Source organism: Chlamydotis macqueenii, chromosome 1, assembly GCF_036417535.1.
Source record: "Chlamydotis macqueenii isolate bChlMac1 chromosome 1, bChlMac1.mat, whole genome shotgun sequence".
NCBI lineage: Eukaryota > Metazoa > Chordata > Aves > Otidiformes > Otididae > Chlamydotis > Chlamydotis macqueenii.
In genome coordinates this window covers 6,997,601-7,020,741 of record NC_141556.1, presented here as the reverse complement: position 1 = coordinate 7,020,741, position 23,141 = coordinate 6,997,601, and the positions used below count along the sequence as shown (strand labels likewise).

Genomic DNA, 23,141 nt, shown 5'->3' with positions numbered 1-23,141 from the left:
TATTAAAAATTAAGGTGATAACAACTTATTTCAAACCTTCAGGATGCATATCGTTCATCTGTATCTGAGATGTAACATCACCATAAAATTATAGAATGGTTTGGGTTGGAAGGGACCTTAAAGATCATTTAGTCCAACCCTGCCCTGGGCAGGGACACCGTCCACCAGACCAGGTCACTCAGAGCGCCATCCAGCCAGGTCTTGAGCACTTCCAGGCATGGGGCATCCACAGCGTCTCTGGGCAACCTGTGCCAGTGCCTCACCACCCTCAGAGTAAAGAATTTCTTCCTTATGTCTGGTCTAAATCCACCCTCTTCCAGTTTGAAGCCATTACCCCTTGTCCTATCACTACATGCCCTTGTCAAAAGTCCCTCTCTGCCTTCCTTGTGGGCCCCTTTTAGGTACTGGAATTGATTTTTTTTTTTTTTTTAAGTCCTATTTTTAAACAGCAAATAAACTCATCAGTGAAGAAGTCGTCATATTTTTGTTACACCTTACAATTTCAACAAGTGTTCCTTTTGACCATGTCACCTTTTAAATAAACATTCTGTTACTCCTGCTTCATTTTCAGATGCAATTTTTGCAACACCTTTGTTCTTAATGCTAGTGTTACATTCACTGAAGATCAGCATTTATTTTTTACAATTTTACTGTACGGAGTATGTGCTAATTTGTTGCAAAGCAATCTGGATAAGTCACATCACGCTACCTGCAGTCTTAATTTTTTTTTCTTGTGATGTTTCTCCCCTTCTCCCCATAATAGGCCTTTGGGGGAATTAATTTTCTTGAAAATATATGGAAGAAGGAATTGAAAGCTGGCTGATTAAGTGCTCATCTCTTATAGAAAAAATCTACCCTTAGAAGACGCTTTCTTTTCAGTGCTTTTTTTTTTTTGTTCAGTCTTTGTACTTCTAAAAGTTGTTATGATAAAATTAGCATATTCTTAATCATAGAATCATAGAACACTTTGGGTTGGAAGGGACCCTCAAAGGCCATCCAGTCCAACCTCCCTGCAGTGAGCAGGGACATCTCCAACCAGATCAGGTTGCTCAGAGCCCTGTCCAGCCTGTTATAATGATGTCCATTATTTTAGTTGATAATGATATCCATTATTATCAAGCAATGTTTAGTGATATCAAAATATCTAATAGTTATAGGAAATAAGAGTAGTGATGTGAAATACTTTGATTTTTTTACTGGGCAAGCATGGCTAGGCATTACAAACTTCGTAAGTTAAATAGTTTATAAATTACAGTGTGCACATAATTTATTTGAATATTTTGTGTTCTAGCGGTATGTTTGGTGGAAAAAAAGTCTAGATGTTTGGACAAAAGACCACCCATTTCCTATAGACATAGACTATATGATCAGTGATACACTGGAACTGCTGAGACCAAAGATAAAGCTCTGCAATTCTCTGGAAGAAGCTCTCAGACAGGTGCAAGACTTGGAACGAGAATTCTTAATAAAATTAGGTAAGAAAATACGCAAGCTAAATAAGATCTTTTTGACAATTCCTACATTTCTTAAAATTACCTCTTGTATGATGATTATGGGTAACTATTGCTATTCTCATGATATGATCTTTTTATTCTCATATAAATATTTTTGTGAACTTCTTTGCATTTTTCTGGTCACCATAGAGATCATATAGAATCTCCATAACTCTAAAGTGATTGTTTGAAAAAAGAAAGTTGATATGAATACTATTAATATAGTAGTATTTGGAGAGAAGGAGTGTACGTGTGTGTGTATATATACTAGTATATGCAGTAGTATGGTGCAAATGATGAGGAAGCAAACTGAATTTCATCAGAAAAATTTAGGAAGCACACTCTGCTACAAAAAGCAAGGAGTTTCTGCACACTCAGGTACTACAGCCTGATGGTTGATGAGCACTGATGGAAACCAGCATGGTCATTTTGGTAGATTAGTTGCTTACAACTCTGTTCCTTTACCAGTTCTGGATTTGACTGAAGTTGTGTTGAAGTAGGCATTACTGCAAGGCTATAATAAAAGAGAGAGCACATTTTGCTTTTAAAGCCCTGTCAGGTACTTTGAGCCTTACACTTCCTTTGGAATAATTTTGCATGGGCTTTACATTTCAGTAGAGGCCAGAGGATGTTTTCCTTTTCATTAATTGGAGCTTTGGTTGGGTTATTCAAGTTGGGGTGGGGTGAGGTTTTTTTAGGTTTGGTTGGTTTTTTGGTTCCCCTCCCCCCAAATGTATCTGGCTAGGTTGTGTGCTAGCTTGTAGTTCCAGCTAAGGTTACAGTGATGTATAAATCTTGCTATGTTAAAAATCAGTCAATTTCAGGAGAAAAAAGTTGGGCTTGCAGCACAGCTCAGTTGACAAAATAGTGGTTAGTGTGTCTCTAAAACTACCATTGTAGTATTAACCTGTAAACCTTCTGTACATATCGGTTCTTACTAGTTATTGGATACTGCTGTGCTTATTTCTCATTAAATTGAGTTGTTTTCTAATCTTCATTTCTACTTTAAGACAGGTTTGCTCATGAAAAGCTTTTACGTGTAAATTTTACACTTTATAAGTGTTAATTACAGCCTTACTAGCACTTCATGTAGTTAGACGAGTTCAATTTTTAAGAATAATCCTTTAATCCCATGGGATGAGTATGTATAATTGCTAGGTAAAATATTGCAACTGCTGTTCTAGGAGGAATTAATTTAGGAGGAAGAGTGTGTCTGTGTGTTCACACAGAACTCAAATACTCAATAACTACCATACAACTGTATATACCAATCATTTTATTTCAGAGTTTTGTGTAATTTAAGCATGGCTCTAAAAATTCACCTCCTCATAAAGTGGATCTTTGTGATCTTAGTCAAATTTCTGCAGAAACATTTCTGTGTGTGTCTGCCTATTGCGTTTCTTAAAGGCATCTGGAGGTGGAGGGGGAAAAAAAAAAATTGAAGTATTTTATGTCCCAAACCACTTGTATAGTCCAAATCTAGACCTCTGCTTAAGAGTTGTGTCCTACTGTTTGTTCTTTGCGTGTGGCAGAGAATAAACAAGGAGTCCCATGAGCACAGAACTGCTGTGTTCATTTGGTGTTCAAAAAACTTTACACTAATGGCCAGCCCTAAGTGTGGTGAGTAGAATGTCAAAATATGAATGACAAACTGCATAATAACTGTATTGACTCCTTAGTAACATCTTTGAAAAATTTCTGGCTTAGATCTGCTATGTTGCAGGAGGCTGGCACCAGCACTGCTTTCTGCTAGCTCAAGCCATGATCTTCTGGGAGATTAAGTGGTTTTGTAAATTAATGTAAAAAATTAAAGGAATGTATGAGAACAATACTGTATACTGAAAGTTTGTCCTTTTTTGCACATGATGACTTAATTTTTGCAATAGCTATTCTCTAAATACAGATCTTCATTTTTTTCCTCAATCAGAACCATGCTCAATTTTTCAGTATTTTCTCTGAAAGCATTTCTGATTGAAATCTACATCTAAGAATAAATTGGACACGGAAGCACTGACAGAAGCTAAAACTTCTTTTTTTCAGTACTGTGGGAATGGTATAGGTTAGGGTGTTACCTTGAAGGATACCTCACTGAAAGAAAGCAGAGGTTTAGGGAGCTATGCTTGATACCTTACACACAGAGTAAACTAAAACGTCTTGAAAAATAGGTCAGTAAGAAAAATTGCAAGATAAACTAAAGCACAGTGTAAAACCTGCAAGTCCTGTCTGCAAGTAGGATGAGCACTCTAGAATAATACTTTAAGAAGAGACTCTGGTTTCCTAAAGACTTTATATAGGTACCTACATCTTCCAAGATTCAAGTGCAGCCTCAGAGCATTAGAAAAGAGTCAGGTTTATTACAGGCTGAGAAAATAGTTTCAAGGCTGTTAATTGACAGGAGTGTGCCGTACAGGAACTGACTGCAAAGGCTTGATGTCCTCTGGGTTCTGTTGGTTTTGTAGAGCATCTGTAATTTAGTACTCATATTTCAGTGCATGTTTCTGTAAGGTTGCATGTTTAGTTTGAAGATATTTTGAAGCAGTTTGCACAGTGCAGCTTCTTGCTTGCTGTTCTATGGGAGATTTTAAACATTATCCATAATGTTTTCCTACTTATCTGGCAGGGAAATTCCTACCCTTTATGAGTAAGGTAATTAGGCAGAAAATGTTTTATGCAGAAGTTGAATATTACAACCCATTGGAAGAATTTGTAGTGTTCAGTAACAATGAAATTCTGTAGTTATCTTCCACATATAACTTGCGTAATTAAATGTGTTGTAATTGTTGTTCTAACTATGTTCTAGTGCCTTTTTCTAATTCGTTCTCTTTTCCCAAATGTCAGGAATTGTGAATGACAAAGATTCCAAAGATTCCATTACGGAAGGAGAGAATCTGGAAGAGGATGAAGAGGAGGAGGAAGGTGGGGCTGAGACAGAAGAACAATCTGGAAATGAAAGTGAAGTTAATGAGCCAGAAGAAGAGGTGAACTTAATCATTTACCTTGCCTCGCATAAAAACAATGAGTAATCAATATTTTGATTACTCGTTACTTTCTGAAGCCCTTCTGTGTCACAGAGTTAGCAGGTGAAATGTGCGTGTGTGCAACCCATTCAGTACTCTGAGGATACTTCCATCGCAGTTTTGTATGTATGAAAAACTTAAGTACAGAGTGTCTGAAGCTAATTCCAGAGAAATTGTGGCAGAAACTTGAACCTGACAACTTTTCTCAGGGTATATGCTGCTTCTCAACAAAAAGATGCCTTCAGTTTTTTGGCATGAAAACACTTTCAGATTTTTTTTTTTTATCTGTTGTAGAAGCAAACATATTGACTAGATGTCAAAGTAGTCGTGTAGGAAAAATAACAGGTGTTCAGAGTACGCCTGTATAATATGAATAAATAAAAGATTTATGGAGCATAACAACCTTCCTTGTTTACTGTGCCAATAATATTTTGAATAAAAAATGATGGAGCCAATAAAAAAAAAGTGTACATAGAAATTCTGACTTGTCACTATGACACAGCAAAGTTGACATGTTAATGGCAGTGTTATGAGAAAATGAGTTCATCAAGGAAATAAGAAACATTTTTTCTTCTTATGTTTAGGTTGGTTGGTTTACTAGTAAGCTTGCTTTCAGTCTATACTTTTCAGCATTTGAAGTTTGGCTGAATTGTGCCTTTACACACAAATGAATAATATCATTAGAATTGTAAATGGTTGGAGGATGGGGCAGGGACTTCTGAAGATCATCTTGTTCAATCTCCCCTGCTCAAAGCAGAGTCACTACAGCAGGTTGCCTGAGGCAATGTTCAATCAAGTTGTGAATATCTCCAAGGATGGAGGCTCTACAACCTTTCTGGGCAATCTGTTCCAGTGTTGAAACACCATCACAGTAAAGGCTTTTTAACTTACATTTAAATGAAATTTTTCAACTTGTGTCCATTGCCTCTGGGTTTGTCACAGGGACTCTTCTCAGTGGTGTCAACTCCATCTTCTTTGCTCCCTCCCTTCAGGTGTTTATACACACTGAGAAGCTCTCCCCCCATCCTGAGCCTTCTGTTTCCCAGATTAAACAATGCCATTTCTCTCAGCCTCTCCTCCTGTGACGTCTCCCTTAATCGTCTTCACGGCCTATGCTGGATTCAGTCCAGTAGGTGTCTTGTACTGGGGAACCCACAGCTGGGCGCAGCACTCCAGGTGTCTCTTGCCAATGCTGAGCAGGCAGGCAGGATCACCCCCTTTGACCTGTGGATGACACTTCTTTCCTAATGCAGGCCAGGATGTAGTCACTGCCTTTGCTGCAAGGTGCATTGCTGGTTCTTAGTCAGTTTGCTGTCCACGAGGACCCCAGGTTCTTCTTTTCAAGCTACTTTCCAGATGGACAGCCTCCAGCCTGTACTAGTGAATGGGGTTATCACTCCTCAGGTGCAGAACTTTGTATTTCTCTGTTGAACTTCCAGTTCTTGTCAGTCCATTCTTCCAGCTTGAGTTCCCTCTGAGTTTCAGCACAACCACCTGGTGTATCAACCAGTACTAGCAGTTCCCAGATAAAGCTGAGCGAGTTCAAACTGAAACATTAAATACAAAATATAACAAACAAACTTAGTAAGACTGAACTGAACCAAACAGATTCAGATGGGGAGCAGGTAGGAAAGGTCCAGAAAATGTGTATGAGGAATCAGATCCAAGTGGTCTTTTTTGTTTTAAAACAGTCAGAAATTATTCTGTATTCAAATTTTAAACACTGAATATTTCAGGAGGGCTCTGACAATGAGGAAGAAGAAGGTGAAGAGGAGGAGGAAGAAAACACGGATTATCTTACAGACTCCAATAAGGAAAATGAAACTGATGAGGAGAATACAGTATGTATTGTTACTTTCCATAAGTGAAATGACTTTTGCATCTTTGGTTTTCTTTACTGAATGTTTTTTGCCAGTGCTGCTCATAACATATCTGAGAAAACATGGCAAGAACACTCCTTGCTATTATTTCAGATACATTTTGAGCCTGTTTTTGTGTTTACAAACTTTCATCATTACTTTCTGAAAATATTTATGCCATCAACTTTACTACAACATATGTTCACAGGACCGTGCACTTTCACAGGTAGCTCTGGAAAGGATTGAAAAAATGATGGTTTTGCAATGCCAGCAATAGTAGCAAACTGATATGGTACAGCAAGGTAAACTAGTTACTCTGCACTAGATCTCAAAACTGAAAAGGAGACAAACCAAGAAGTGCAAAATTCCTAAAATAGAGATTTGGAATTGGCAGATTGCAACATCTATATCAAAAGAACCCATCTTGTTGCCTGAATTGCAGTTACATAATAAGGAAAGTAATGATAGTTATGAAACGATGTCCTGGGGTACTAACTTCAAGCACTTCTGTTGTCATGTTGTGCTTTCAAATACTGAAGGATAGTATTCATCTTAAAAAGACTAACTTCATGGATTTGATGGAAGAAATAATTAAATTAGATGTAGCAGGGATAGAGACTTTTCTTTGTATTGTTACTATGCCTAGAATGTGTACACGTGCATCTGTATGTCACAATGAGTGGCCAGCCTTCATCATAATCATAAATCAGAAAATAATTGAGGCTGCAAACTTTTTTCTTTAACAATTTATTTTTTAAGCTTTTGATATGGAAGCAATAAGGATATTCTTCCCCTTATTTCTAAATTGAATATTCATATTTCTGGATCTAATGTAATAGAAGGGTTTTTTTCCCATTGCCATAGGAAGTAATGATTAAAGGAGGAGGACTTAAGCATGTTCCTTGTGCAGAAGATGAGGACTTCATTCAGGCATTGGATAAAATGATGCTGGAAAATCTTCAGGTATAAATATTTATTTCCTTAAATTAACCTAATTTGCTGTACAGCTGACTTTTTTTTTTAATGTAAATAAAAGATTAATGCATAGCTTAACATACTAAAGAACATGGATTTTTTATTATTATTATTTTTTTTTCCTTAGCTGTGGCCTCTGAGAACTGCAGTTGACATGTTTGGATAAGTAGCTTTTAGTAAAATAGCTGTTAATTGTATTGTTTGCCCAGTGAATATATGACGTGCTGACAGATATGTTATTGAATAAATAATAACTGCATCAGACACTATGCAATACTTCTGACTTTATCCTAGACTATCCAAACCTAGGTTTTAATATGTTTAAAATGTATCTGCTTTTAAATTTACATAACCTTTAAGTCCTTTTTTTTTTTTTTTTAGTCACATCTGGTAAATAAGTATTGAGTGTTGTAAGCTGTATGAGGAATACATTAATAACATGCTGCAAAAAAGTCTTTAATGTAGAATGTCCATTCTCAAGTGTGTTTAATCAAGTGTCTAGATTTCTTTCCTTACAAGGCTAAGTTATCTAAAATTCCTGTGAAATTTGAAGTATTCTGTCCATGTAACTTTCTTGTTCACAAGCAAGGAAATCAAAGGAAAGTGTAATAAATCCTAATACAATTAGACAATTTTCTTGGAAGGTTAAAACTTTTCTCAGTCATAAAAATATGAATGTTGTCAGACTGACATTTTTAGCATATGATCATTTATAGAATTTACTTTTTTTTTTAATAGCAACGGAGTGGTGAATCTGTTAAGGTGCATCAGCTGGATGTTGCCATTCCTCTGCATCTCAAAAGTCAGCTCAAGAAGGGTCCCCCACTTGGAGGTGGGGACGGAGACTCAGAGTCTGGAGATACAATGCCGTTTGTCATGTTAACACGAAAAGGCAACAAACAGCAGGTAAGAGTTCAAGTAAGGTATATAGATATTGCTTAAATAAATAAAATCCTTTCACTTCTCTGGAAGTCACACTGTGACTTCTGAAGTCACAGAATTTTTTGTTTCTTCATCCTTTTATCAGATTAGGATGTAGGCATCTTAATTTTGGTAACTAGAAAATACCATACGTAGTTTCTTGGAATTCTTGATTGTTAATAGAAATCATGTAGGAAAATTCAGTGGTTAAATTATACCATTACTAATTACATTTCGTGATCAAACCACTAGGACAGCGGTACATTTTATGTGTATTTTAAGCATAGTTGTTGAAGATGAATGCTTGCAGTTGGTGGACTGCCACTGGAAGTGAAAAGGAGAGGGAATATTCCAGAATCTTCAAGATACTACAGATTTTTCTGAAAACACATTCAGCTTCAAATCAATATGTATAGTGTTTGGTAAATTCCATTTCCTAAGTAACTGCCACTTGGTTGAATTTGTTCAACTTTGAAAAAAGTCATAATCTCTGAAGGCTTTTTTAGGGAACTCTTCCAGAATGTGCTGAGTGAATCTCTTGGAGAAACTTAAATGGAAATAATGTGAGTAAAACAAATAAACCTCTTGCTTCATGCAGCCAAGCTATACATTTGTCTTGGCTCTTTTCTCCAGTATACGTTTGAATTTTCCTGGGTCAGCAAATGCATAGTGTACAAATCAATACCTAACGCATTCCACGTGCATTTCTTGTAATGGTTTAGATCCTTTAAAGAAACCTTTTCATTTTGGTTGTAAAAATTGGTGATGAAAGTGAATTACTCTGGTGACTTCTTGTAGAAAGCAAAACCAAGGCATTGTTTTATTCCACGTATCTGTACCTTTCAAGTATTTAGATCTGTCATCCATGCCATTACTTTGTTTTGACTTCTGTTACCTGAATTGTGAAAGACACTTTAAAAATCTGTGTAGAAACTGAGATGTGTTTTCATAAAACCCTTGTACTAGTGAGCATATGTGATTCCCAGTCTGTTTTTAAGCCTTCTTGGTCTGTTAAGAAAATGCTGTGCTATGTAACTGCTCTGAAATGTAAGTGGTGATACCTATTTGAGTGGGCACATACATACTTGCATTTAATAATGATGGTTAACTGATTTCCTTACTAAATTTAGTTGTTTATTCTGTTTTGCTGAAACTTGAATGTTTGTATACAAAGGTCTACAGACATTTTGAGTGGGGAATTGTAACTGTTATCATTGGGCTGAGAACAGATTTAGGGGAACTCCATTTAAAAGAAAAAGTGATGTTTAGCTTTTTCAGGATGATTTACTGGGAGTACCTGTAGTTACCAAGAATTTTAGGATCTTCATATTCTGTGTGAGGGGAAAATATTGCTGACATGTGGCTTGAAAAAGAAAGCAGAACTTGTTCAAGAGCTTTCCCTACTCCTCCCCCAATATTTGCTTTTGGGAGTAGGCTCTTCCTGCCAAAACTCCTCTCAGTGTTTCTAGAAATGTAGAAAACAGTTGCTTTATAGACTACTTCAGTTCTTGAGTCAATGAATGGTTTCTTTGTCTGTAGTTATGTAGTAAGAAAAAAGTCATAGTAGTCAGTTTTAATAGAAAAATAAGCAGGAAATAAGAGGTGGAGTTGAAAGGAAAATAATTATTCCTTCTTATAGTACTTGATTTTAAATCTGTGTGAGCAGAATGCGCACAGAGTTTAAGTAATGGATGCATACTTTGATGTTAAGTTATAGTTGTAAACTTTCAGCTTTTTAAAAAGTCAAAAGGAGTTTGCAGACAACCTGGAAGGCTGTAGGTAACTTCTCATCCACACAGTCACTGCAGTGATAAACATCACCACCTCATTAGGACATCAGACGGATTGGTTGCTATGTTAGCAGTTGGGTATGGTCTCTGTGTTCTTTGTCAGTGGTGCTGCTGAAACTAGAAATCTTCACTGTAAGAAAGTACTTACTGATGAAAGTGGAACGTGCTGTGCTTCCTTCCAGAGGTTCGTACTTGGTAGTTGAGGTCTAGTCACTAAATGCTCAGTTCACATGCCAGTGTTCAGCCAGATCTTACCAGAGCATTGAGTACTGTTTTATTATTTTTTTATTTTTTTTTTTTAAACAACACAAACTCAACTGATTGCTGTTTACCAGCAGCATACAACTGGAATTAATAGTCATTGCAGGCTGATAGTAACAAGGACACCATATTCTATCTTTCTTTGTCACACTGTGATTTACGGAAACAGGCAATACTGAGGATATGGGGTAGACCAGTGTCTTAAAATCAATGGCTGGGTTTTTTCAGCTGTCAGTGGTACCAAAGATGTTGCATGACAAAACTTAAACTAGTAGCAGTAGAACTGAACATGGTTATTGGAATTCAGACTATGGCATAATGATTCATCCACAAGCCATAAGAGAGCAAGGGGAAATAAAGAAATATTTGTCATGAGGGATCAGAGCTGAGATCTGTCTAATACCATCTGATGTTTTTCAAACCGTCCAAGTAGTTTTATACCAGGTAGGTGTGAACTAAGGTGAGATTTAAATAGTAAAAAGAAAGTCACCTGGTGTAAAGAAGTTTGGTTAGTACCCAAGACAAAAGATTTCCTTTTATTTGAAAGATTTTTAGCAAGGTTCCATAAGAGAATTGTTACATCCATAGACTTGTCAAGTCTGTCCTTGAATGTGAAGTTCTTTATCTCTGATGTTTTTATGAAATCTGTGATCTAGTCTTCTGAATGATCATTTTTGATCTTTCTTCAGTTTGCCATCTTCTAAGCTGAAGTCCTTATCTGTCCCCATCTCATGGATTTTTATAACAGGTTTCAATATACTTTTTCAGTGATTGCAAATCAGAAATGTTTCATTTGCTCAGTAATCATCATATCCTTTAGTAATTGTCATCAGTGATTTCATTTCAGATTGCAACCATCGGATTGCTTTGAGATACTGACTCAGTGATATTAATCACCAGTCTGTTGGTTTTTTTTAATCTATTTCTTTCATTTGCACTCTTCTATATTTCAGTTTTGGTTTTTTTCTACTTTAAGTATCCCGTCTGAAAACACTTTACCAGTCCCATTAAGCTGATAAATCCATAGAACAGACAAAATATAAAGGACATGTTAAGATGGATGAGGAGCTTAATGGTGAAGCTAAAAAATTATTTTTATAATAAAATACTGCTAATGGGTTAGTTATTTGTGTAGTTTGTGTGAAGCTCATCTCAAAGTATCTGGGAACGTGCATATTCTGCTCAGCAATAAGTAACTAAGGCTATTCTGTTGGAATTTCAAGAACTTCCTTTTTATTCTTCCCTGCACACCTTAATAATAAGCTTCTATTTATGTTCAATATAATATACTATTACTCCCTCCCCCAAAAAAAAATTTTTGCCTGATTTGTCTCATCTAAATAAATCTTCTAGTTGATAGGGTTTCACCATACCCAGATGTTTCTCAAGTCTTTACAAGAATGTCTTAACTGTTTACAACACAGTTTATTTTCAAATGTTGCATCTGACAACACGGTTGTCTCCAGACTAATAAGAAGCACTGTGGAGCTAGAATAATTCCTAAAAGGAAAAGTGCTGGCCAAAGAATGTCAGTGGATATCTGAAACCCTAAGAAGGTTTCTCGTCTGTTATCACAAGGGATAAAAGTAGAAATTCTGCTCAGGGGCTTCGTCTCTTTGGAAGGCAGAGACCTTTCAAGGAAGATGCAGCTTTCCAAGCCACCTATGGTGGTTTTATCTCAAGACCAGTGTAATTCACTGTGAGGGTATCAACTTATATGAAAATAAGAAACAAAGCATATAGCTGTGTGTTCCTAGTGAAAGTTAATCAGTTTTGTTCCCATAAATATTTTAAGTCTTTTTCCTTAGAAGTACATCAGCCTTTTTTTGTACGTTGTATGTCTTCAGGGAGTCTGAATATCTTATATTTTCTCATGATTCATTATGTGAAGTACAGTTTAAAAAACCAACCAACCAACAACAAACACACACACTTTCCAGTAGAAACTTCTGTAGAAAGTATCTCATCACAGCAACCTAGAAATAACCATAACTGTTCTCTATTTTGAATTGTTTTATTGTTGTTTTTCTGTGATGGGCACTTAAAAACTCATTTTCATTTGCAGTTTAAGATCCTAAATGTACCAATGTCTTCCCAACTTGCTGCGAACCATTGGAACCAACAACAAGCTGAACAGGAGGAGAGAATGAGGATGAAAAAGCTCACTTTGGATATCAATGAACGGCAAGAACAAGAAGACTACCAGGGTAAGAAAATCACCAAGTATTTAATTTTTATTTTCAGAGGAACTTTAATGGGTTTACAGAAAATATTTTTTGTTACACTTAGCAGCTGAAGTTCTGAATATTAATTTGTAATACTTCATGGAAAACCTGGATTTTAGTTTCAGTTGTTCAATATTCACTCCCTGGTCTCTGTGCTTGAAGTTTTTGTAGCTCTTCCATGAAAGGGAATTTTTCAGTAAATCTCAGCATTTCAGTTTTTTTGGGGGAAACTGGGAGAACTGAGATTTTTCCTTAAAAATAACATAAAATTAATCTCTTTGTGACACTGTCTCTATTACTGTAAGACAATTGAGTTGGATACAAGATTAATTAATTCTGTGCAGCTTAAACTCTGCTTTTTAGATACCAATAGGCGAAGGTATTTAGAATCTTCATCCAGTGTTACTAAGACTTGCAAACACTAAGAGGTAACCTTCACTTCAGAAAGAAGAACTGTCACCTCAGTTTCATATTGCTAAAGGTTCTAGGAGTGCTACAAATCTGGAGCATAAGAATGTATTAACAGAATGAAAGTTTAATACAAATTACATTATTGAATTTGTTTTTTAAAGATAGATAAGTGAAGCATTTTGGAACCTGCACAGATTAAAGCAAACAGTTAATACAACAGATCATAGAGCCCCTAAACTGCTGCACTTGATGTTTTTGGTTGTTGGGAACTTTGTTTTGGGTGTGTTTGTTTTTTGTTTTTGTTTTTTTTTTATTTTAAGACTCAACATTCCTTGGCTTACTTGGATAGTGAACAAAGCCAGACCAATAAAACTGATGGTATTCAGTTCTTATATTAGTATTTTCATTTAACATCTCTGAAATTCTTGCTCCCCCTTTTTTCTTTTTTTTCTTTTTCTTTTTTTTTTTTTTGTAAAGTTGTTGCAGTCTGGTGGTAATCACGGTATAAGCAGTTAATTAGCAGGAAATCTCATTTAAGGTATTTAGTGAAAGGTCATTATTCATCAAGAAATGGGAAATTTAAATTAAAGCAGCTCTAGCTCTAAAAACACCACAGGATCTAACACTCCTGTCAGAACGCTGACAGTACAAGAACTAAACTTGTAATTGTAAAAAGGAGTATTTTTCCAAAGTGAATGTCTACAGAACTCGGGAATGGTAAGAGAATGTGTTTTTAGTATGAAACATCATAATCAGCTTAAAAACTTCTGAAACACTCCCCACGTATAAAGCCCACTTGTGAAAAAGGAAGAGAAACAGTACACTCTACAATTAGACATTAAAGTGCATTTCTCAGACTTTTTGTGGGTTTCTCCTCCTTAATGATATTTCTGGTATTTTTACTGGTCAGAGCATTTGAGTTTTAATGCCTTGTCATATGACTTTGTTGGTATCTTTAAAATCACTCTGTTTAATCTAGAATTTTATTGTGAGCATTGTGCTCCTTATCCAAAAAAGGATCACACTGATAACCAGTAATAGAAATTTACTTTCTCATAGATTTTCTAGGTGCTGTGTATAAAGCATTATTATAGGAGGAAAATCAACACAGAATAAATGTGTTTTTTTCATAATTTGCATCCATTTTAAAAATCAGTTTAAATTAAACAGGCCGAGTTACATTCCTCTTTAGAACTATTCTTTATTTAGATTTTGTGCAGCTGATTGTTACTTTTGAAGAGTCAGCCTGCCTGTGACAAGTTGGTACGTACCCATTGAAAGAAAGAGTTGCTTGTAAATTTCTGTTTCAAGCTTTGAAATTACCAAGGGAGGAAGAAGTCTTAATTTCTGGAAGAATGCCTCAGGGTTGTCCTAACATTTGCACATATATTAGTTTGTTTGGTTTTTTTTTTTTTTCATCTGCATAAGGTAGCTAATAGATGAAAATTCACCAACATACTCCAAAATAGTATCAGATAATTATTTAATACTTCAGGAATGTTTATTAGCATTACAAACATTTTTAATTTCAAGAAATATTAGTAACTGAATGACTCTGATTTACACTAGTATTTTTTCTGTGTAAATTAGTTTTTTTTCATCTTCACTAAAACCAAAGATAGGCAACATGGCTTCAGCCTAGCTAATACATTGTGCTCCCTTGCCATTTCTTCCTTCTGTTATCTTCTCAGTTACTCAACTTCTCACTTACTAACTCTTCACAAACCCTGAGATTTTATTTCACCTACAATGTTGAAAACAGAGCGTGCACACGCTTGCTAGTTCATTGCTTGCTTCTGGCACTGGGCTAGCAATATACCATAATTTCTTATTTTCTTCCTGGATCTTGTAATTACCAACGGAGATCTCTGGCATACAAAATTGTTCTGAAGGATGTTATTTTATGATGTTTACAGAAATGGACTCTCATCAGTGTTGAATGACTTTCTTTGCTTTTTCCAGATGTTGATAGGGGAGTATACAGATTGTGACTACGTGGTTTATTACCTGTTGACACCAATGTTGTATATTAAATCATAGAATCATAGAACAGTCGGCTTGGATCATTCATAGTTGCTCAGAGGCTGGGTGGATAACGTACTGAAAGCTTCACATGCATTTTGTAAATGGCGAGAGAATCTCGTTAGTGTCTCCAGTTTTGCCTTGTGCAAGTCATTGTGAGAGCAGTGGAAGTGTGTGTCTAGCAGATGATGGGTATGTGTCTCCAATGAGATTACCAAGAGATTAGAGAACCAGACAGAGCAGACTTTCAAACATAATCTGTTTAACAGCTTATTCCACTTTTCCCCTTCATTTATTCCATCTGTCTGTCTGCTGAGCAATGTAGATTCCTGCACAGGTGGACTGTCAGAAGTACTTCCCATTAGATGCACGAACATATGGGCAGAGGTTATGTGGAGGTTTCTATGATTTGTAATTATATTGGGTACTTAATAACCATTAATTTAGCCTGGTAAAGAGCTGGTTTTATTATTAAAAAAAAAAAAAAAAGAAATTAAATTTTAGAAAGGAAGTTCTATGGAATGCCAAAACACCACGCTTACCTAGCTTAAACTGCCCAAAAGTTGGATGTCCAGGGCTAAACTGGGTAGTGTGGGCTTCTGTCTGCACCCAGCTATTTCTTCCTGCTGATGATAAAGTGAAAAACTCCATCCGTGAGACAGCCGGTGTAATGTAGGTCAGCTGAGTCACCTCTTGAGGTGCCTGTCTTCTCTGTCAAAGGATCCTATTATGGCTAGCTTAGACTTAAATACCTGGCTTCTCAATGCCTAATTTTAGGACGGGTTTCTTGCTGAGTCTTTAATTGGCAGCAACGTTGTCCAATTGTTACTATTTCAGGGTCGTTTAATGTTGTGGCTTCTCATAGTGCTGTGAAGTTTTGTCCCTGGTCATTGGTAAAGGAAGCGGTGGCTGATATGTTTAGAAAGAAAAGGTCAAGGCTCCTTTGTAAGCACCTGTGATGAAAACCGTTGCTGGCAGTTCCTTCTGTAAGCACATCTGGAAATGGAAGTTCATATTATGGGGTAGCTTGGATTTGTCAAAACTGTCTATGCAATTTAGTAACTTTTTAAAAATTAGCTGTTGTGGAATAACTTGAGGAGTGTTAACCCTAAAGAACAGCAAAGTGTAAATAAAGTCTTTTTTACTACGTGATCATGAAATGTGCTTGTGTAAATTCTTTAAAAAGATGCATAAGAAAATGTGTTTAACTTTCTTTTGTACAAAATTACAGAAATGTTGCAGTCTCTGGCACAGCGTCCAGCTCCAGCAAATACTAATCGTGAGCGGCGGCCTCGGTACCAGCATCCGAAGGGAGCACCTAATGCAGACCTAATCTTTAAAACTGGTGGGAGGTAGGACAATCTTCCTTTAAATGTGGTAATTCGGGTTCTAGGCAAGTAATTACCTTTATAATTGAACCAGAGAATGATCTGTGTCCTGCAAGTATGTTTGCTGGTTTCCATTCTAAGGCATTCTGTTAAAATACTGAGCAGTTTTGTGCTTCTAACACAGTGTCCTTGGCAGAAGTTTGGAAGCCAGAGCATTATTTCTTCAGTTGTGAAATGGCTGGTAGAGCCTCTTTTTACTGGGGAAAAGATGCAAGTCTGCTTTCTCAGTGAGAGGGGGGGAGAGGATATTTTTCACTATCTAGAGAAATTCCCATAGTGCTTTTTCAATTTGGTGAATTTGAGAGCTATATATACCTCTGTATTTGAAGCTCTGAATGGGAAGTAAATATAGTAAGATGGGGAGGGAGGAGGAGAACCTTGGATTTATAGTGTGCAAGAGCATATCAAAATCAGTATTAACATGAAAAGAGTCCTTCCAGATTGCCTAATAGTTGTTCTACAGCTTTAATTTTTCTCCATGTGTCTTTGCTCACTCAAGACTAATCTTGCTAATAAACCATTAAGGTAACCCTGCAGCACCAATTTGAATAGACAGAGTTTCAGGTGAAATGCAGTTAATTTTGGAGGTGGGTAGATAGGAGCAGTGGCTGAAAAGGGAGAATTTACCTACTAATGGGTTTGTGTGTGTAAACTACAAGTAAGTTAATGTAATGTAGAATAATAGAATAATTCAGGTTGGAAAAGACCTTTAAGACCATCAAGTCTAACTGTTAGCCTAGCACTGCCAAGTCCGCCACAAAGCCATGTCCCTGAGCGCCACATCTACACGTCTTTCAAATATCTCCAGGGATGGTGACTCCACCACTTCCCTGGGCAGCCTGTTCCAGTGCTTGATGACCCTTTTGGTGAAAAAGTTTTTCCTAATATCCAATCTAAACCTCCCCTGGTGCTACCTGAGGCCATGTACTAATCCTATGTTACAGTAACATTGCCAGCTTCTTTCTGGTACATTTTTGTAGTAATTTTATATCTTCCTGGTGATCACGCACTCCACTGACACCCTATACAGATACTACTTATACAAAAAAAACCCTCATTTTTTAAAACAGACTGCAATTTAAAATACATGTTTTTTTAAAAAATTAACCAGATGTACCTCAGTAAAATGAGCAGTGCTGTGTGTTTAGTGTTTTCATATTACTGTGGCCTAATACTGTGACAGACATACAAATTATTCAGTTACAGTGAATTGCCATAATACTTGCAGGTGTTTTGTAACTAACTGTGCAGTCTTCTCTTCTTTCAGTCATCTTTCGCAAATGTCTTGCAACCTGCTTGAGGAGCACACTGCAGTTATTCTTTAAGTGCAGCAGCCAGGCCAGTAGATGTGATATTTGCAGAGTTTTTTTAGAATGCAGTTCTCTTTAAAGTTTTTTATTTTCAAATGTATTTTGGAAAATACAGTTTAGGACTCCACTGTAAACTAGGTCAGACGCTATCCAGCGAACATTTTAAGTAGTGTTTGCTTGTTCAGATAGCTGTGCCATACGCTTGCAATTCTGATGTAGTGCAATTCTGATTCTGATATTATGTAATTTACTCTTTGTTCCTCTTAATCTGTAAGCTCCTTAGAGCAGGGACCAGGAAGTCTGTTTTAGCAGGCGTATTTTATTTGTTGTATAATGCAATGCTCAGGCTTGCAGTCATGCATCAGTTGAGCCATCTTAGTCTGTAGGAAGGGAATGTTCTTTTCTTAACTTTTCTGAACTCCCACCAAAAAATATTGAACCAGAGGTTTATTTATTGGAGATGTGGGTCCTCCGGTGCCTTGCCTCTTGTAGTGTAGATTCTGTCACCTACATTTTTAGAACTTCTGATTTATAGGATATATTGAAGATTGTCTTCTGACTTTGAAGGGTGATCTGCAGTCTCTCTGCCCAGACTACACTCGTGCTTTAGTTAAGAAGTTACCCCATGGACTCTGAGGGCACTAGAATATCTTCCTATTTGCTGAGAGCAAATAGGAACTGAGCTATTAATTTTAGTATCTGTTTGGAGAAGTTTTTTATTTCCTACATGACAGAAGCAGTTTGTATAATTACAGATGTTATCACTTCATGATGAGTGAGCTGTGTTGCATTGTTTCTTCTTTGTACATGAAGACTGATAGGTTATTTTCTTGCAATAGTAACTCAAATTTATTGGAAATAATAAGTGTATGCTGGTTTCTTTAAGGTATGCGACTTCTTATTTTAAATTTCCTGAGGTTAGGGATAATCTGAGCAAGTAAATCTCCTGGTTGATTCCACTGAAATGTACAGTCTGACAGGTTCCGGTAGCTAAGGTTGAGGTGAGGACTTCTTTACATCTCAAGTAGTGTTAAGACTAGAGAAATTTGGTGGTTTTACCTTTACTTCTGTGTTCCTAAACATGTCGTAAGCAGTGTTTCAAACATATTTTAGAGAGTTGAATCCAAATCTACCTGTTGTAATGGATGATTCAAAAATTAATGAAGTCAGCACTGAGTTCTCTCGTATTTTTGGCCTTGAATAACTGGATCTTGCTTTGCAATTAGCCCTCCTGTCCCAGCAGGATTTGGACAAGATGATCTCCAGAGGGCCATGGGAACCTAAATTTTTCTCTGATTCTGTTTTGGTCTAGTGGAGTGCTGAACCAAAACAAAACAACCCATAAATATGTCGCCTCCTTTACCTGAGATAAACCCACAGTAAATAGAAGAATGAACTAGTGGCTGTGGCTGTACAGCATGCGTTTTGTTAAAAAACGAGAAATCTTTTGCAATATTTACTTTTTGTCATCTATTAATGTTCTTTTTCTGCATTGAATTAAATGCAGTGAGATTTACAGGCTTTGTCAGGCTTTTTTCTTATTATTTAGCATGTGCAAAATGCTGGATCAAAAATCAGGATTTGTTGCTGTTTATTTGTAATTCCCGGCTTGTAGAGCCTCAGGTTTTAAGACCTGCTAATCTTGCAAGGAGGAGATTCTTTTTGGGACTCATACGTTTAAGGCTGACTGGCCTTAAAGATCACTAGCTGTGACTCCATTAAAAGTAGGGTGCCTTGATTTGCTTCAACAGAGCTGGGAAGGCAACAGTTTTCACTATTGCCTTCAGTTCTGTAGCGTTTGGCTATTAAAAGAGGGCTTTGGCTATCCAGCTGTTAAACTTATACCTTCAGGAAACACAAAATCCACAAAAGTAATTTTTTTTGGTGATGAGATTGTCATGAAAATACTCTCTTACAGTTCTAGCTTTGAAAAAGTGTTTTTCCTTTGTTTGAAAAGAATGGAGATCCCTTATTGGAGCCCAATAATGCTTATAAAGTGAAAAGTAAATAACCAGATTTTATGAAATCTATTCAAAAACATGGATTACCAAGAAAGAAACACAGTTGCAGTAAGAAATTTGACTATAGAGAAACTAGCCTTACCAAGGAATTTTTTAACTTGTTAAACCTCTTTTTATTAAAAGCAGTAACCTCAAAACTGACTGCTGTTTTGGAAATACAATAAAGCAACCTCATCTAGTCGGGGATGTCCCTGCTCCTTGCAGGGGGGTTGGACTAGATGACCTTTGAAGATCCCTTCCAACTCTAACCATTCTGTGATTCTATGATCCTATGAAAGAGGAACTGTCTATGTCAAAAGGCCCATTGGGATGCAGATGTAAGCTGACAAACTAAATCATATTCAAGTTAATTGGCAATTTCAGGTCTCCTATTTGCATCTGACTCTTATTTCTCATTAACGCATTTAATAAAGAAGAATGAAGCATAGAGGTAATAACAGGATGCTGGGATTTTATTAGCTAAATATTCTCATAATAAAGAGTATTTCATTAATGCTGAAAAATCAAAGTACAGATAATAAGGAAAAATGTGAATTTAACATGATTTCCCGTTTCAGCTATTGGACAAGCACACTTCATACCTCACCGACTGTGTAGTTGATGTATTGACCAATATTATATTTTTAAGCTTTGAATTAGCTTCTTATTGACATACCAGAGCTCTCGGGCAGCCTAAATCCAATTTCCCTGTTAGCTTCAGTCGAGCTGTTTGTCATAGAGTGTCATTGTCTCAAAGCAGACGAACTCTTGGGTGTTGGTATGGCACTGTCATGAACTGACAGATCTATCCCTTGGTACGTCACGATGCTTTTGAAATCTTTACTTGTCATTTTCAGTGATCTCTTGTATTCTTTAAAAAAAAAAAAAAAGAGAGAGGTCGTCACCTTAGCAGTAATATTTTGCTCTTACTTCAGGGATTTTAAGATGAAATGGTTCCCATCTTCACATTCTAGACACCATAGACACTAAAAAATTCAGTGCTCTTGTTTAATTGTGTGCTAGCTCAGTTCACCTTGTTCTCTGCCATTTTTCTCACCAGTATTTTAATCTTGACCTTTTCTCAGTTGTCATTCTTGATCCTGTACTACATCCTTTTCCCCACTACATACACATGCTAGTGTAGCCTTGAAAGACGTTCAAGCCCAGCGGAGAAATGCAAACCTCCCTTTCCAGCTGTTTTACAGGAGGAAAGTCCAGGGTAGGAATATGAACAGGGTTGCCGGGGGGAGGGATGTGTCTGGATCTTGCAGCTTCTTTTGGTGAACTGCACTGAAGTAGAACAAAAGAAGAGTTAGAAAAGTGAGGTCCTCAGGTGTTTGTCTGGGCAATGTGGTGCTTGTTGGGCTCTGCAAATGTGGGTGCAAGTCTGACCCATACAGCAAAGGTGACGAGAGACCTGTTCATAACTATAGTTTAGAGGGAAAGGAAAGAAGGATTTTATTTATTAGCATGCTCATTTATAAAGACACTTTATTTTAAGAAGTTGTTTCAGTATAAAATAATAATAATAATCCAAACAAAAACTGTTAAAGGTTAAACAAGTATCAGAATCACTAGCAGTTGATTCCAGCAGTTGCTAACCTGCACAGTATTGGATATCTCATACTAAACTATTTCTTTTCTTCTTTCTTTTCCTAGGAGACGTTGATCCAGCAGCAAGTGTCATTTCATTCGGTCCTGTATCTCTGATGTTGTGGATAGTGGAGTTCTCCAGCGATTAAATGAGAGCAGTGGACACATCTCAGCATGTCAGTCTAGAGCGTTCAGAATCGAAACCTGGGACAGGCTGGGGCCGTGGGGCAGAAACAGCGGCCTCCCCTCTTCCCCCCAAACCCACGCAGAAGTGGTGGAAGCTTCCAGTCATGGCCTACAAAAAAAAAAAAAAAAAAGCTTTTTGTTATGGGAACCGTGTTGAGGGTTAATCTTCTTATAGGAGCAGAAGTAAATGAATGAAATGGTTAACTTGACAAGTGAGCAGCTTGGTGAAAACCAAGATCGACCTGAAATTCAGATGGATTACACTGGAACGGAAGAGGTGTTTGACAGCTCAGTTTGTGGGAGAATAAAGTTCTAAGCTTGACGCAAGTTATGTTATCTATGAATGGAGCACTTCGTGTTGGAAGGATATTTTTTTGGTGGCTGCAGATCTGCAGTAGAAAAACGTAGAGCAAATGGTGAAATCTAAAAGAGAACCCTGACAAGTAGGATAACTTCTTATCAAATACTCCTCAGCGAGAAAGTTTTTGGTTAAGGAATAACCTTTTGCTGCCAGTTGAGCAAGAAAGAGGGAGACGGGAGTGGGGAGCGGTGAAAATCTCAAGAGCCAAGGAGGTAAAATGTCTGTTAAGGTTTAAAATAGAATGTGAAGTTGATTAACACAGGGTGTTGACTTGTACTGCTTGGAACAGCCTGACACCAGCCTAAGGACAGGGATATAGTCGAGCCCATTGTATGTATCATTGAAAACCAAAATGTGCCAGTCAGCATAACAGGAGGATGTCAAGGAGTGGATCCAAATACTTTGTTGATCTTCATGGGTTGATAAGCCTCTGTGTCTATTGAAACAAACAAAAGTTTTAAAAAAAAAGATTTAAGTCTGGAAACAAGTAGAATTTTTATTTTTTTCTAAGTAGAAATGAGGTTTCTTGGTCTGTTTCTGACAATCTGTTATTTATTAGCATAGTTTTTTGTTTGCTTTCAGGTAGAGGTAGTTAATTGGGTTAAGGAGCTCATCTGTATGTTATTACTAATTCTTTTTTCTAGCTCTTTTAAAATCCTTTTTACCACTGTTTTTGGTTTCTGCATGTAGGAAGAGAGACTTGTAAAATTGTAACATTTCATACAGAAATGCCGCCCGATCTTCACCAGCTTCAGAAATCTGACCTTTGCCAATGCTGCAATAAAGTGTTGTAATTTAGAATTGGCGTCTGTCTCTTCACATTGGCTTCGCTGCTTCTGAAATGTCTTGAAGAGTTTGTGGTATATCACAGGGATTGAGCAGTGCTCCATACAAGCAATGTTAAAATAGATGGCGTTTTACCAAAGAGGGGGAATTTCTGCCCTAAGAAACATACTTGGAGCACACTTAGTAAATGCAAGATTTTCTTTAAACCCCTTCTAGCAAGAGGTGGTGAAACTGAGATCGTTTCATATAGCATAAGCTGTTATATGCATTTAATTTAACCTGAGTTGAATTAAGCTGGTTTTCCAGTTCCCTCTCGTGGCTCACTGCATTGGCATCTCAGTTCATGTGCTAACACATGAAAGGGGTGAAATGCTGTGGTGGACCATACAGGGACCAACACCAGAGAGGAGCAGAACTGTTCTTGGTGATAATTTGCTTGAAAACATAGGAGAAATTGTGGCTAATAGTGTTTCTGTTGCTGTCACCAGGTAATCCTGAAATAAAGACAGCAGCCTTCTACTTTGGCTAGTTATTCTGTTAGCT

At 36.9% G+C, this 23,141-nt stretch overlaps 1 protein-coding gene across 3 annotated transcripts in view; it reads left to right on the top strand.

Moving 5' to 3' along the window:
- The window catches only part of UPF2 (UPF2 regulator of nonsense mediated mRNA decay), a 62,879-nt gene extending 40,266 nt beyond the window's left edge, over positions 1 to 22,613 (top strand). For all 3 annotated transcript variants that reach the window (XM_086745037.1, XM_086745028.1, XM_086745044.1), the window contains exons 15-22: positions 1,292 to 1,475; positions 4,332 to 4,471; positions 6,247 to 6,351; positions 7,234 to 7,332; positions 8,083 to 8,250; positions 12,382 to 12,523; positions 16,206 to 16,326; positions 21,332 to 22,613. In XM_086745037.1, coding sequence (XP_086601163.1) covers positions 1,292 to 1,475; positions 4,332 to 4,471; positions 6,247 to 6,351; positions 7,234 to 7,332; positions 8,083 to 8,250; positions 12,382 to 12,523; positions 16,206 to 16,326; positions 21,332 to 21,341 — 969 coding nt within the window. In that variant the 3' untranslated portion in view covers positions 21,342 to 22,613. The remainder of the gene's footprint in view (positions 1 to 1,291; positions 1,476 to 4,331; positions 4,472 to 6,246; positions 6,352 to 7,233; positions 7,333 to 8,082; positions 8,251 to 12,381; positions 12,524 to 16,205; positions 16,327 to 21,331) is intronic.
- The last annotated feature ends 528 nt before the right edge of the window (positions 22,614 to 23,141 follow it).